Source organism: Myotis myotis, unplaced genomic scaffold (assembly GCF_014108235.1).
Source record: "Myotis myotis isolate mMyoMyo1 unplaced genomic scaffold, mMyoMyo1.p scaffold_m19_p_9, whole genome shotgun sequence".
NCBI classification, from domain to species: Eukaryota; Metazoa; Chordata; class Mammalia; order Chiroptera; family Vespertilionidae; genus Myotis; species Myotis myotis.
The window spans coordinates 76,651,685-76,666,044 of record NW_023416401.1 but is presented as its reverse complement, the minus strand read 5'-3'; the positions used below and the strand labels follow the sequence as shown (position 1 = coordinate 76,666,044).

The 14,360-nt window shown below is 41.5% G+C and overlaps 1 protein-coding gene across 3 annotated transcripts in view; it reads right to left on the bottom strand.

Annotated features, from left to right (window-relative positions):
- Positions 1 to 419: 419 nt before the first annotated feature.
- The window catches only part of DTD1 (D-aminoacyl-tRNA deacylase 1), a 168,137-nt gene continuing 154,196 nt past the window's right edge, over positions 420 to 14,360 (bottom strand). Inside the window, exons 5-7 of one of the 3 annotated variants that reach the window (XR_004969961.1) lie at positions 12,801 to 12,972; positions 12,120 to 12,300; positions 420 to 957 (exon numbers count right to left, since the gene is read on the bottom strand). Coding sequence is in view for 2 of the 3 variants with exons in the window: in XM_036322261.1 (XP_036178154.1) it covers positions 12,820 to 12,972 (153 nt within the window). In the remaining variant the exon portion in view is untranslated. Of the gene's footprint in view, positions 958 to 1,353; positions 1,365 to 12,119; positions 12,301 to 12,800; positions 12,973 to 14,360 lie in introns of all 3 variants that reach the window. The other 2 variants (XM_036322261.1, XM_036322259.1) reach the window with 2 other exon arrangements.

Here is a 14,360-nt window from a genome sequence, read left to right as displayed (position 1 = left end):
CTGAAAATGACCACTATAACCGTGGCCCTCGTAGATTAAAATGAACTGAAAAACTCCTTGGCAGAATGTGGTTCTGTCTTCATATAACTGTGGAGATATTGGCTTGGATATATGGACAACCAAGCAATTCCAGGAGAAAGGGCATCTGTACTGTCTAACATGCTGAGGCCTTCCTCTGGCCTCCCAAACGTGGATAAACCAGATATGGCAGCCACGCTTGGCCTCAGTCATCTTGCCTTTCTGAAGCTGTATTTCTTTCCCACATACACTCCCCTTTCCTGCCATCTCATGTCCAAGGAAAATGTCATCAACTACAAATTGCCATCGACAAGCTCCCACTGTGGAATGAGAGGCCTATGCGGGCCCCTACGGGAAGGCCTTGTATAAAAGGGTTATTTGAAAAAACAACCTGTTGCGGCTTATCATTTTATTATTTATTTTTAGAAAAAAGAGGAAATTTACAAGACACAAAGGTCTCACACAATACGTTATCATTGGTGACAGTTCTCTTTACACCTTAACACACAGGCCCTGACTTGGCCAGTGTTGGGAAGAACATGGACAGCATGAATGCATTTGAGACCCATCGTGGACAAGCAGAAATGAACCACAGTGTGAAAGGAGAACTCGATGACAAATGATGTTGAGCCCACTTGTTCCAAAAGTAAGCCAAGACATCATAGGAACTAACAAAACCTTCTTGTGAGGGAGGTGCAGGTGTCTGCCCTGCAGGGCACAATCCCTGCCTGGCAGCACGCATCTCCTCCCTTGGACCACAGCAACTACAGAAAGCAGTAATGTTCCTTTGGTGTGTGTTTCTTCTGCAGGGCTCTTCAGGTTCCCAATTTCTTAATTCTGTCTGCCTTTTCGCGATTCAGTTCCAGATTCTTAAAGCAGTGTAGGTGCTTAGCATCTTTCATGAATTTTTCAGGATCCAGTTCTGCCAATGATAACGCACTAAAAAGAATAAAGATAAGACACATAACTCAGAAAGGTCCCAATACTTGCCTTCAAGTCCTATTAAAAGTACTACTAAGCATAATAAAATAGCTGGAGATACCCTTTTTTCAAGTTCATACAATGAAAATAGCATGACAGGGTTTCACTTTACTGTGAAAAATCTGCCATGTTGTCATGTGTAAATTCAAATGCCTTCTCACCAGAGTTTCAACTTATTAGAACTTCATTCTTAGAGTTCAAAGAGATACCAACCCAAATATCTGGAAATTAAACAACACACTTCTAAGAGGCCTCTATAGCAAAGAGAAGTCACAAGGCAAATTAGAAAACATTTTAAAGTGAATGAACACGAAAGAAAACAAAAATATAACATGGCAAAATTGAGATACTCACCTAAGGCAGTGCTTGGAGGGAAATTCATAGCATTAAATGTTTATACCTCAGTTCTCAAACTTAATTCATTCTGGAAGGCTGTTCAAGAAGCAATTTGTTCAAAAATCGATTCATTTTTCCCCATTAGAAATAATGTAAATTGAATTAATCCATACTAGATCCCCAAATGATTCCTTGTTTTAACCTTTCTTATAGACAGTACATGTCTAATATACTGTTTAATCTATACTAATAAAAGGATAATATGCTAATTAGACCAATTAGACCAGATGTCTTCCAGTCATCCTTCTGGACAAAGCCACAGTGGCAGGGGCCAAGGCAGAGGCAGTTAGGGGTGATCAGGCAGGCAGGCAGGCAGGCAGAGCAGTTAGGGGCCATCAGGCCGGCAGGCAGAGGAAGTTAGGGGAGATCAGGGAGGCAGGCAGGCAGAGGGGTTAGGAGTGATCAGGCCTGAAGGCAGAGTGGTTAGGGGCAATCAGAAAGGCAGGCACAGTGGTTAGGGGCGATCAGGCAGGCAGGCAGGTGAGCAGTTAGAAGCCAGCGGTCCCGGACTAGAGAGGGTGCAGGCTGGGCTGAGGGACACCCCCCCCCCTCGTGCACAAATTTTGTGCACCAGGCCTCTAGTCTATAAATAAACACTTATTTCTTAAATTTATCGAACCACCCCCTACTAGCCTTACACCAATCACTTCTAGTACTCAGTCCAGGGGTGTCTTTCAGGTCAATATGCAGCAACTTCACTTGTTCATACATCATTGCCGCCGAAATGCTATCACTGGCAGACTGCTTTTTGTTTATCCAAATCAATAACAATTTTTCTACCTCTTCATTAGGCTGTGATCATTATTTCTTTCACACCCTTAGCAACATTAGTACCTTTATGGCCTCTTTATGTTTTAAAATTGAACTAATGGTTGATTTCGCCAGCAACAAAAGCATTCTCTCTTTTGTTTGTTGCCTGAAAGACTGCTGTTTGGTTCGACAACCCAGACATGTTTTCTGTGAACAACTTGGTGGAGAACCAAATTGTTGGAGATGGGAGAAATGAGGTTTGACTGCATTAGGAAAGAAGAAAGCTGTCAAGCCAATAACCCGAGTTTTTACCTTAAGGAACTAAAAGAATAAAAGCAAAGTAAACTGAGAACAAGCAGAAGTAGGGGAATAATAAAGACAACAAAAGCAAATGAAATTTCAAACATAAAAACAAAAGAGAAAATAAAAAGATCAATAAAATCGAACAACCTCTTGCCAGACTAACCAAGAAAAAAGAAGACACAAGTTACAAAGTTCAGGAATCAAAGAGGCAACATCAGTAAAGATTTTATAGATGTCTAAAGGAAAAAAAAGATGTATCTCAAACAACTTTATGCCCACAAATTAGAAAACATACATAAAATGGACAAATTCCTTGGAAAAAAATGCAAAGCCTCATTTCCAAATCCTTTTAACAATTAGGGAGGCAGAGAGGTGCCAGACTAAAGCATGGGGACGGGGAATAAACTAATCACTTGTTCTTGGGATATTTTCAATACTTCCATGCCTGAGGTATGGAAGGTTCTTTGGTATAAAATATCCAAGTGTCCTGAGTTTCCCTCTGCAATTCTGAGGTTGCAACAAAAACCAGCTGGTCTTGCCAAGATTTGTGAGGAAGGTGTTTGTCACCCAAGAGTTCAACTAAATCCCAAACCTAACAGAGCAGTTTCTATGCCCTCAGATCTAAATCCTAAATCCTAAGAAACCTGAAATACCAATCAGAAAGAATGTCTGCACCCCTATGCTCAAAGCAGTGCAATTTACAATAGCTAAGATCTGTAAACAGCGCAAGTGCCCATCAGTAGATGAGTGGGTAAAAAAGCTGTGGTACATCTACACCATGGAATACTATGCAGCAGTAAAAAAAAAAAAAAAAAAAAGAGAGAGAGAAGGATCTCTTACCCTTTGAGATGGCATGGAGGGACCTAGAGAGTATTATGCTAAGCAAAATAAGCCAGTCAGAGAAAGACAAGTATCACATGAACTCACTCATTGGTAGTATCTAAAGAACAAAATAAACTGATGAACAAAATAGATCCAGACATATAGAAGCATGGAACAGACTGATGAATCTTAGAAGACAGGGGTGGGTGGGGAGTGATTAACTGGGGAACTTATATGCATATGTGCATAACCCATAGACACAGATAACAGCGTGGTGAATGCCTGAAAGGGGCAGTGGGCAGGGTGGAAAGGGTCAATGGGAACAAAAGGGGGGACATCTATAATACTTTCAACAATAAAACTGGAGAGCATTATGCTAAGTGAAATAAGCCAGGAAGTGAAAGAAAACCCCATGTTCTCACTCATTTTTGGATAATAAAGAACATTATAACCTGATGAACAAAAAGATAGATACAGAGGCAGAGAAGCATTGAACAGACTGTCAAATTACAGTGGGAAGGCTGGAGAGTGTTGGCGGTGGGGGGTGGGGGTGGGGAGGAGATAAGAGATCAACCGAAGAACTTGGTATGCATGCATATAAGCATAACCAATGGACACAAGACACGGGGGGGGGGGGGGAGGGCGGTGAGGACATGTGCCGGGGGGTAGGGGAGGCCGGGGGAAGGTCAATGGGGGAAAAAAAGGAGACATATGTACTACTATCTGTAATACTTTAAACAATAAAATAAAAATTTAAAAATAAGAAATAAAACCAAAAAGATAAATTTAAAAATAAATAAAAAGTAGATCATCCTGTCAAAAAAAATAATAAATTCTAATTGAATGTACTTCAGTAAAAGCAAAAGATTCTGATAATGGGGTTGCAAGTGATGGTGCCATGTCTGTGAAAATGCTTCCGGCTGCACCCAACACAGGCCACATTCTTAAGAAACTAATTATGAGCAGATGCCTCAATGGAATCAATCGCCTTCTAGTCTGAGTCCAGCCTGATACTGAGGTCCATGGGCACACAAGAGAGGCTGACTGCAACTGCAGCTAGTCCATATTCTTTGGTTCTATCTGGACCCACACAAGGGACTGAAATTTCCCCCAAGGCCTGCTCTCACACTCTGAAACTCACCCTTCAAAGTCCTCCATTACTTCCTAAGAGATATCTGAAAGACCACCTGGGCGTTAGAAAAGATGCAACGTAATTCCTGGAAACAATCTTATGTCCATTTTTAAGTCAAGAAAAGCAAACCACTTTTTCCTATATTTTAATCAAGATGCAAACACAAACCTAAGAACCTGAGGCCTATATTATTCCCTCTCTCCTCTCTCCTCACCTGCAATACTAATAACTGAAATCCTGAAATCGACTCTGACACTGACCTTTGGAGAACTCCATCCTCCTGGTATAAATTAGAATTTGTGTTTTTTAAATCAAAATGAGCTTTGGTATCCTGCTTAGATTAAATATTCTACATGTCTTAATGCTTTGGGATAATCAATGTATGCTTTAAGTATTTGATGTGCAGGTGGAAAAAATAAGGTTTTACTATAGGAGAATAAATGATCTAAAAATGTTCGTGATATTCCATTAAATTGTAAAAGCAGGTAACATTAAATAAACAGTATGCCTCTAACTTTAGAAAGAGATAATAGAATTAGCTGCTTAGAGAAAACGTTATAAAGGCATTATGTTAATAATTAGAGGCCTGGTGCACAAAATTCATGCACAGGGGGGATCCCCTCAGCCCAGCCTGCATTCTCTCCAATTCAGGAAAAAAATGGGGGGCAGGGGGGAAGGAACAGATCATCCAAGACCTGTAGGGCAACTGCAACCGGTTTAATATACACATAACTAGAATATCAGAAAGAGAAGGAAGAGAACACAGAAGAAATATTTCAAGTAATAATGGCCAAGAACATGCTAAAATTAATAACAGAAGACATCAAGGAAGCTTAGAAAACACTAAGCAGGAACCATACCTAGGTAAATCATATATAAGCTACAAAAAAACAAAGAAGAGGAAGAGGAAGAGGAGGAGGAGGAGGAGGAGGAGGAGGAGGAGGAGGAGGAGGAGGAGGAGGAAATCTTGAAAGAAGCCTGGGGTTGGCCTGAGAGGGGGAAGGCAGGAAGGTGTTCACATGGGACAGCCATGAACCTACCCTACCTTACCTACAGAGGATCAAGGATCAGAATTACAGAGGATTTCTCAGAATAAACTATGCAAGCAAGATAATAGAATAAAATATTTAAAATTCTGAAAGAAAAAAAAACAATGATCTAGAATTCTATACCATCAAATTTATCTTTCAAAAGTGAAGGCAAAAAAAAAGGGGGGGAGGAAAAATAAAGACTTTCTTAGATCTGTTCCACGAGAAATGCCAAAAGAAGTCCTTCAGGCAGAAGGAACACAATATAGGTCAGAAACTTGGATTCACATAATGAAAGAAAGAGCATTAGAGAAGAAATTAAAATAAAATATGATCTACTTTTATTCTTAATTCATCTAAGAATATTAATAAAATAATAATAGTAACAATGTATTGGTTTATATAGCATATAGAAAGTGAAGTGAATGACAATGGTGTCAAGGGATGAGAGGCAGGACATGGGAAATGCTTATATTAGGTACCTATAATACATGTGAAGTGGTACAGTGTTATTTGAAGGTGGACTTGGGTTAGTTTAAAATGCATATTGCCAACTCTATGGCAATCACTAACAAAATTGTTTTGAGTTAAAAAAAACAACAGCAACACCTCAGAGGCACAGCTAGTTTTATACCATGAAATACCCACACATGGGTGGGGCACAGGTATGAAAGTTAACAGAGGGAAGCAAAGTGAAGCTCTGGGAATGAGATTCTACCTTCTACACAGGGTGGAAAAGTAAAAAGTGATGGAATTTCCTTTTAATAGAACACACCACACACACACACACACACACACATATACACACACATATACATACACACACACACAAACTGCTCGAGCTTATTAAAAAGAAATGTGCTCAGCTAAGACATGTCTTACTATTCAGATAAAGGTCAAGTTGAAAAAGCAAACAGATGGCAGCTTCCAAAACAATTTCCTTGTTTGTTCTCAAGTGTGTTGACATTTGAGGACAGAAATGTGAAGCGCTGCTCAGGAGTATGGGCCTCTCACACCCTAATGACAGCAGTTAAGTAAATACTCAAAATAAGCATTACCTGCAATCAAAAGTAGAAACCACATTCTTTCAGTGAAAAGTTGCCCAGTACCTTTAGGTGTGGGCCAGAAAGGGGACAAACTGAGTTGCAGCCTCACAGAAAACCTTGAATCCTCCCAGTAATGTGAGGGAGCATGAAAAGAATGAGACAGAAGACAAAAGTAGAGGTTAATTTTAGCAGTTCCATATCCATTTAATAAATAAGAACCAACATTTGTAGTGTGACAGAGGACTGTCAACACCATGGGTATGTCCTCTGAACCATTAAGCTTTCTGACTCATTTTCAAGAAAAACATGCCCAAGATCATTAAGCTTCTCCTTGCATTTTCTTTTGCCTTTTCTTTCTCTTTCATGCCTTGGAAACTCAGTGCTGCTCCCCTTAGGACCTGTGAGGCTCCCCCTAGGGCTCTGTTTTTAAAGAGAAGCAAATGAAAACTACAGCTCCCTTCTTTGAGGTGGTAGGGAGTGGGGGGAGGGGGGGTGCTACTGTTTTTCTGTGGAACAGAGCAAATACCAAGGTCACTTTCTGTTTGTCACTACATATTTAATTCAGCTCTTAGAGAAATCAACATTGAGTGATTTTGTGGGTCTATTGGGATGACAAATTTTATCAGAAGGGGCAACCAAAACCCATGGGCAACAAAACCCCCAAATATATCATTGGAGTAAAAGCTGTCCTTCAGTTTAACCACCTTCAGGGTCTACAATCTGGGAAGATAGCTAAAATCCCTGAAGTGGAGGTAGCACAGCTCCCCACTGGTCCTCAACTGGCTGTAGGTGTCTCAGAGGCAGCCAGCATGAAGGCTCAGAAGACTCTGCTTACATCTATCCACGCCTGGATGTTAGCACCAGCCACCAATTGCTGCCCAATCTCTGGCTTGAATAATTGCAAGTGAACACCTGTCAATAAATGAATGGTTTTCCTCCTGCAATTAGTCAAAAACCCAAACTGTACTACATAACTGTACAAAAAAAATGTGGCTCCTGCATTTCCATGGGCCCATTCAAACTTCCTCACAAGCCTCCATCTGCTGAGTAGCAGCTGGGTATATCTTGAATGCACAGTCACACTGTCTTATGTTGGTGTTAAAACAGCTCTCGGAGGCCTCAGTGGCCTCTGAGGTCAGGTGGCTGGTGTGAATGAGCACCTGGGCCCTGGTGCACACCAGTGAGAACACTCTGTTGCTCAGCGGCCAAAGGCCCTCCCTGGCTGAATTGGCCATTCCTCAGCTCTCAGTAGCACTACGGAACTCTCATGTCTCACCTAGGAAGCCAGAAAGAGGTGATTTCTAAGATCTGCAGGGACTGTCTGTACTATTAAGAAATGAGGTCATGACCCCTCTGCCCTTCTGGTTGAAGCCGTTCCCTTATAACCTCTTCCACCAAGACCCATGGTCAGCCCAATGGACACCCACACAGCTCTCTTTTCACCCTTCCCACGGTAGGTGACACCTTACATTAACTCCTTCCATGTCCTGATGCTTAAATGTCTGGTTGGCCCATCTACTCCGCTGCAGCATGTTGACCTGGAGCCACTCTGCATAGCAGTCTCCTTCCAGAATTCCCACCAAAGACCAGAACACAAGCCCACATGGCTTCCGTTTTCATATCATCTTAACTCCCACCCCAAGAATTATGGCTTGCAGCAGGGAACCAGAACATCAAGTGTGGCCTCTGCTGTCCTTCCATCTGCCCCCTTCTCTCTCCCACCTACTCTTTTAACCTGGGGGCTTTCCTTCACCTCCCTTCTTGCTGGCAAGGGCTTCTCCCTACATCATTCCTCTTGACTCATCTTCTCCCCACATCTTCCCCAGGGCCATAGATGATATATATGGCTGCAGTGAACTTGATTTACAGGGAAAAGGAAGGAAAACAGATCTGTCTACTCTTTTCAAAACACTGTATCCCTTGAGTTTGCTTCTCCCAATGAGTTTGCTTCTCGCTGGCTAGTTCTTTTTGGGTGTTTTGATGGTACAATAGTACAATTTACCCCAGGTTCTCTGCTATCCAATCTTTACTATTTTCAGAATAAATACAATTAAAGATTTAAAATTTTTTCAAAAATTTAGAGAAGCAAAAATAGATATCTACAAGTTTATGAGAAATTTTGCCTCTTAAACTTGGGAGATGTTAGAAAGAAATGTCCACTTTCACCTCTTGCCCTTCCTTCTGTGTGCTCGGTTTTCTTACTGCGAATGTGTCTTCTGGGAAGTTCTGTGACACACAGTTACTGTACATCTTCAATGCATGGAGCCCTCACATGTTTTTCATGCCCATAGAAATAGCTAAGCGACTTCCAGGCTGCCCAGTGGTCACAGGATACTGATGTCTATGGTATACTCTCTATTGGAATTATTCTGAGGCCAAATTCTTACACATATGGAAAGCTATGTGTTACACTAATTTTTAAAAAATTCTATACTCCTCAATAAATAGATAAAAGATTTTTAAAGTATTGATCAGATGTAGTTAAAGCAAAAACTCAACACATTAAATTTATAAAATATATTAGCAAGTTGATAAACACAATCAAGAAAGAAATCAACTAAAACTAGACAGACACATACAAAAAAAATGAAACTAGACCACTTTCTTACACCATATGTAAAAATAAACTCAAAATGAATTAAACACTTAAATATAAGACCTGAAACCATAAAACTCATGGAAGAAAACACAGGCAATAACCTTTTCGACATTAGTCTTAGCAATATTTTTTTAATAAACTTTTCTTTGTTTCAGAGAGGAAGGCAGCAGGAGAGGGAGATAGAAACATAAATGAAGAGAGAGAATCATTGATCGGCTGCCTCCTGCACACCCTCACCAGGGGCAGAGCCCACAATCCAGGCATGTGCCCTGACTGGGACCTCCTGGTTCATAGGTTGACACTCAACCACTGAGCCACGCCAGCTGGGTTGTCTTAGCAATATTTTCTTGTATATGACTCCTCAAGCAAAGGTAACAATAACCAAAATAAACAAATGGACTACATCAAACTAAAAAGCTTTTGCACAGCAGAGAAAACAATCAACAAGACAAAAAGGCAACCTACTAAATGGGAGGACATATTTGCAAATGATATATCCAATAAGGAGCTAATAACCAAAATATATAAAGGACTTATACAACTCAATATCAAAAATAAGCAATCCAGTTAAAAAATGGGTAGAGGACTGAATAGACACTTCTCCAAAATGGACATACAGATGGCCAATAGACACATGAAAAGATTCACAACATCATTAATCATCAGGGAAATGCAAATCAAAACCACAATGAGATATCACCTCAGACCAGTCAGAACGGCTATTATCAAAAAGTCAACAAATAATAAGTGTTGGCGAGGATATGGAGAAAAGGGGAACCTTCATGCACTGTTGGCAGGATTGTAAATTGGTGTTGTCACTATGGAAACAGGATGAAGATTCCTCAAAAAAACATAAAAAATAGAACTAGGTGTCCATCAATAGATAAAGAAGATGTGGTACGTGTATACAATGGAATATTACTCAGCCACAAAAAGAATAAAATCTTGCCATTTGCAACAACATGGATGGGTCCAGAGAATATTATGCTAAGTCAAACAAGTTGGACAGAGAAAGACAAATACCATATGCGTTTACTTATGTGTGGAATCTAAAAAACCAAACAAATGAATAAAGCAGAAATGGACTCATGGATACAGAGAACAAACTGATGGTTACCAGAGAGGTGTGGGTGAAGTGAATGGGCAAAAAGGATGAATGGAAGTAAGAGGTAGAAATTTCCAATTATAAAATAAATCATAGGAATGTAATGTACAGCATAGGGAATATAGTCAGTAATATTCTAATAATTTTGTATGGTGACAGATGGTTACTAGGTTTATTGTGGTGATCACTTTGTAAGGCATATAAATGTCAAATCACTATGCTGTACACCTGAAACTAATATAATACTGATGTCAACTATAATTTTTAAATCAATAAATTTAAAATAACAAATAAAAGTATAAGCTATATAAAATTAAATATTTTTTAAAGTAAAGGAATCAGCCTGGCCAGCATAGCTCAGTGGTTAGGCATTGACCTATGAACCAGGAGGTCCCAGGTTTGATTCCAGGTCAGGGCACATGCCCAGGTTGCGGGCTCGATCCCCAGTAAGGGGCATGCAAGAGAAGCCAATCTATGATTCTCTCTCATCATTGATGTTTCTGTCTCTCACTCCCTCTCTCTTCCTCTCTGAAATCAATTAAAAATTTTTTTAAATTAAAAAAATAAAGGAATCAACCAGGTGGCATTCGAATTTTTAAAGCCATTTTAAAAATACAAAGCTCCAAGGAACATTTGAATCGGTGTGTGTCTCTCCTCGTGTGTGTGTGTGTGTGTGTGTGTGTGTGTGTGTGTGTGTGTAGATAAGCTGGGTTTGGTTATTAGAAGATGAGTATATGTTTATTAATTCTTTGAGTTCATCATGGGAGTCTAAAATTTGAATGTTTTTAACTTGTTGTAAGGTCCCAGCTCACTAGGGAAGGGGCAATAATTTATGATCTTTACGTTGAAGGTGAAAGACCTGGTGCTGTGCCCAGGTGGGGCCAAGAGAGTAAAAAAGCATGAAGGCTGGGCAGCTGGCCTCAGCCCAAGGAGGACAACCGGAAGGGAGTTTTCTCCTGAGCCAAGGAACTACCCACTATGAAAATCTGGCCTAAGGGATAGCTCCCCTGGAATCATATTAGCCAGTCCTTTATCCTTCGCTCAGGGAGCAGAAGCGGGTGCTGGTTGTTCTCTCCAGCATGCTCCCCAGGGGAAGTGTGAGAAGCAGCTCCAGAAAAACTCCCCTCCGACCCTTCCCCTCCCACCCCAGCCTGCTGGACTATCCATAAACTGTCAACCCATTCTTTCTGAGCTCTCCATTCTGTTCCTTTGGTCGTTTATGTTTGCAAGCCGGTTCTATTGTACCCAATTATCACTATGGGCTCTGTAATATACCTAAATATCTGGTGGTGTGTTTCCTAAAGGACATTTCATAGCTTCTCCCCTTCATAAGGGAAAGAGAAGGCAGAAAAACACCTTACTAATGTTCTCTCTCACAATTTGGCATCTTCAGGACAAACCTGTATGCTGACTTGGTTTGAGGCACAGCCTATAAGGTGAAGGCTCCAAAATGTATATCCAGACCTTGATCCCCTCTTGGTTTCTGCAACTGCCTCCACACTGGCCTATCTGCCTCCAGCCTCACTCCCCAAGGCTTAGAGTGACCTTTCAAAACTTGGTATCTGCATATGTCACCTGTACCGTCAAACCTTTGCACCACAGGATGAAATCCAAATTTCTGAGTTGCACACCAGAGCTCTATGACCCAGAACCCTGCTTCTCTAACTTCAGAGACGCTCCCTAGACAACCCCCACTACTTGTACCAAACACTTCAGCCATTCTTCATTACCTCAGCCATTCTTCATTACCTAGACTCCCAACATTTGCACCTGCTACTTCTCTTGGCTTAGGCAGCTCTCTGCCCTCGTCCCTCATTTCCCCATTTCTACATGTCCAGTTCCAGAGTTCTCCCCTCCATGGAGCCTCCCGACTCCGCTCTCCACCCCACCCCACATCCCACCACCACCACCACAATGCACCCTGCTGCAGCATAATTACTTCTGTGCTTCTCCCCGATCTTGAGAACTCAGACAAGAAAGAGGCTCTTGATAAAGTGTTCACTAGGGAATGAACTTAAGCAAAGGGCCAGCAGATGGCTGGATCAAGTTTTAGAGGCCTCTGATCTTCAAGCAGGGAAGTGGAGTTCATGTCAAATCACTGCGTGGACTGAGACGTGTTCCTGGGCATGGAAGTGATGAGAATAAACACCCGTTTTAGTAAAAGTAAACTAGCAATGCCATGCGGGATGGAGGGGAGGATGGCGCAACATTGGGCTGGAAATTACAGGAGGAGGCTGCTGCAGATGACAACGGTCTCTGCTGAAGCTGCCGAATGCAAGAATGGAAAGGAGGGGCCAATGTCGAGAGCTCATGTGAAGCTCTAGCTGCTGGATCTGTGAACATTCTAGAAATGCTAATAGCAGCAGCAGTTGTCAACTGTCATAGGCAACTGAGGAAGGTAACACACACACAACCTCCTAGGTGAACACCCCAGGCCATGGGTACCTGACTCTCCTGCATTTCAACTTTTCTCTCCATCCTCAAAGTCAGTGGATTTAAGAGAGCTCTAGTTAAATGTCCATGAAATGAATCCGACCTCAAGAGTCATTCTGTTCTCTATTCATTGTTGTTTGCCCAAAATGTGGTAGGATGGAGGCCTGCAGGGAGGAGACCCTCCTACCTGAGCTCCATCCGGCAGCCTATGGTTCCCGCTCAGAGGACACGTCTCCCTCGGCCCCACTGCTGGCACTGCGGTCTTCTTTGCGAGGAGCGTTTCGTTCTTTGCTTGATTCAGAAGGCCCTTTGGCTCTGGTCTTTTCTTTCCTCTGCTGTTGTTTTTCCAGCTTTGACAGCTGATTATCAAAAGTAAAAAAAAAAAATTATTTTACAGATATAAACATGTGCCTAAATATCCAAAACACCAATTACTTCACAAATAGCAACCACTGAAAAAGCTTTTATCGGATAACCTGGTGACCACAGTGGTTTCCCATGTGCCGAATTATACACAAATGTTTATCAGTCAGGTACCTGCATCATTAACACAGATTAGCCATCCGTGTGATCCCTCTCAGATTCCCCCCATAACTCAACTTGTCATGTGGTATTTGAGAAAAGTCAATCAACAGGAGCCCTACAAATGAAAAGGCTCTTAGTCGTATTTTTTTCTTTGATGTCGCTATAGTTTTTTTCTTACCAAGTTGTCTTCCCATTTACTGTTTTTTAAAGAGTGATCAAAACACTCCACTATATGCTAAAGATAAGAGAGAGGCTGTGAATAAAGTACATTATTCAGACATCATTTTTGTTCTTTAAGACTGCACTTGACTCATCCACAGCCAAAACTCCACGTGCTCCTACCAGGCTGGTGGTGGCTACACAGGGACACTGTCCATGGGAACCCTCTCAGATGTCCTCCAGACCATCTGGGGACATGCCTGCAACATCCAACCCCAAAGGATCCTGAGTCTACTTCTCCCCTGGCTATCTCCCCAAACTGTCCAAAGAAACCACAGACTAGATGATCAAAAGAAACTTAGATCATCTGACAGTCTGAGCAACAGGACAGCCACTCCCGAAAGGCCTGCTGAGACACTTGCCGAGAAGACTGGCCAAGTTTTGACCCATGGAATTTTCTTGGACCAAAAAAATCATCTGTAACAGTCCAAGGGACAGCAACACCCAGTTCCATCTGCCTCCCAGACCACAACTGCAAACATTTTCTGGTTCACATGGAAAGGAGGAAACAATACAGGGCTGGCTTTTCTCAACTGGTTCCTGCTCCATCTCCAAAGACAAAGAAAAGTCACTGTGACCAAGCCACCAGATCATCTCTATATTACAGACAGACTTTGAGCTAGATCGTTAGGTAGATCAACAATCAGAAGCTCTCAATTTGGTCCAGAAAAACCATATTTATGGATAGCTAACGTGGGATGTTATCTTTCCCATTCCTTGTTGATCTGGAAAGCTGGGTACTAAACAACTAGATTGGTTAACACGCTAACTAGAATTTGTGAATGGAGACATCACTTCACCTTTGACCTACCAACTCTCCTTTAAGGTAACTCTCCTAGATAAATTCACACTCGCATGGGCAGGAAAGGCTTATAGGAATGTACACTGCAGTGTTGTCTGTATTAGCAAAAACCTAGAAATAACACCAATGTCCACTGACAGGAGGATAAATAAATACAATGTGGTATAGTCACAAGAAGCAAAAGTGTAAAGCAGTTCTACA